At 34.6% G+C, this 1,768-nt stretch overlaps 1 protein-coding gene across 1 annotated transcript in view; it reads right to left on the bottom strand.

The window, feature by feature from the left end:
* Positions 1-1,768, bottom strand: part of LOC107459723 (uncharacterized) — a 3,402-nt gene that overhangs the window by 760 nt on the left and 874 nt on the right. The window contains exons 3-6 of the mRNA XM_016077964.3: positions 1,683-1,728; positions 1,175-1,241; positions 260-371; positions 67-148 (exon numbers count right to left, since the gene is read on the bottom strand). Coding sequence (XP_015933450.1) covers positions 67-148; positions 260-371; positions 1,175-1,241; positions 1,683-1,728 — 307 coding nt within the window. The remainder of the gene's footprint in view (positions 1-66; positions 149-259; positions 372-1,174; positions 1,242-1,682; positions 1,729-1,768) is intronic.

Below are 1,768 nucleotides of genomic sequence, written 5' to 3'. Positions count from 1 at the left end.
GAAAACATGAAATATTAACGACTTTACATGCAATAAGAACTATTGCCTTCCAAAGAGATCAGTTACCTGGATTGGCATGTTCATGGCGTCCCTGGTATATGGTCTCCATTGTAAGCATCTTTAAAGATATTTTTCTAAGGTAATCAGTCTGAAATAAGGTGAAACCACATCCAATCAATCTTCCATCATCCATATATGTGTTCGCATAGATAATGATAAATGAAAACGACAATGAGGCCAGTTACTCGTAAGTATATACCTGGCTGGATGCAGCTGCAAAAATCTTCTCCTCCAACCTTCGGGCAATCTTCCAAAGTTCTTGTGATCCCTCTGGACGACTAACAGGAAGATGTCTTCCTATCTTTTCCATTCTGAAAGAAAACCAGAGTAGCTTCATAGTTAGATCAAAGTGACTGATATTTTAAGATCCACAAAGGAGAGAACACAATTGTCAAAATATCAATGAAACATGCTCGTCGTCCACTATATAGACTAGGAGCAGCACTAGCTTGCTAAAGCTCATATAGAGATTATGAATGAATTGATGAAATTGTTACCTTCAACGGTAAGTATAGGTTACAAAATATAGAAAAATGGTATATCAAAACTCAAACGAGAATGAAGAGCTAACAATACCTTGTGATCTATCAAACTAGAAATTTATATAGTTTATTAGTGCTACAGCTTTCACTAGAAGACATCTATTCAGTCAAAGGGGGAGAAAAATATTAAGCGAACAGAGGATTATAAATCCTCCTAAAAATTAAAGAAAGGAAAGTGCATATACGGAACAGAAATAACTTGATGTAACAAAGCTACTCAAACCATAAGTATTAATGCAGTAATGGACATCTCTTTTAAAAGACCAAGTGCTTTAGAATAAATAGAAGCCAAAAGCATAATATTATCCTAAAGTAGCTGCTTATTTGATGTGACATATACAGGATTGCAGAAGCAAACCTCCAACCAAACAATCCAAAGTTAAGGAAATATTGTATATTTTGATTTGTATCTTCTTCAGTTCCTCAACTAAAATGCACGCTTTGTGATCAAATTATTTCCGTATGACAAACCTCAAGGAAATATGATTTATGGCTACTTTTCTTTCAAAGTGCAAATGCAGGCAAAATGAAAGCTATTCGGATCACCGAATACAACATAAGATGAAATTTACATTTTGTTGACAATTCTTTGCCGGGAATCAGGGCGAAGCTGAGATCTCCATTCCCTTTCTCTTGCTTCTGTAAAGGGATGGCCAACATGAATAGGCTCCAGTTAATGGTATAAGTAAATTTACATTATCTGAGGTACAAATGATAAGACATTAAATCATTCCAAACTGTAAGGAGGAAATAAATGATAAATTAAAGCACTAGAATCATGAGAACAAAACAGTATCTAGATAATCAATAGAGTCATGCATTTGCCATGGACATGAAAGTAAAGATTCACTATTTTCTAAATCAATCTATGCACAAATGAACAAAATTTGGTAAACAATCAAATCTATGTGCAAGTTGATGGTCAAGACGGTTACACCGCATTTACAACATAGATTATGAAATAGCATAGAACAAGAAAATTCGAAGGTGAAGAATCCTTGAAAAAACTGAAATGGGCTAGTGCCAGGGCCTAGTAATTGAATTCTATACAGAAGTTGACAGCAACAATCTGAAACTTACTCTCCAACAAAAGAAGCTTAGAAGCTATTTCGTCAAAATAATCAGCCTGAAATTAAGCAGCACAATAGAAATTATTCAAGGGAAAG

The sequence above is a fragment of the Arachis duranensis genome, chromosome 7 (genome assembly GCF_000817695.3).
Source record: "Arachis duranensis cultivar V14167 chromosome 7, aradu.V14167.gnm2.J7QH, whole genome shotgun sequence".
Taxonomy (NCBI): Eukaryota; Viridiplantae; Streptophyta; class Magnoliopsida; order Fabales; family Fabaceae; genus Arachis; species Arachis duranensis.
Note: the sequence above shows the minus strand (reverse complement) of the source record. Positions and strands in the feature narration are given on the sequence as shown.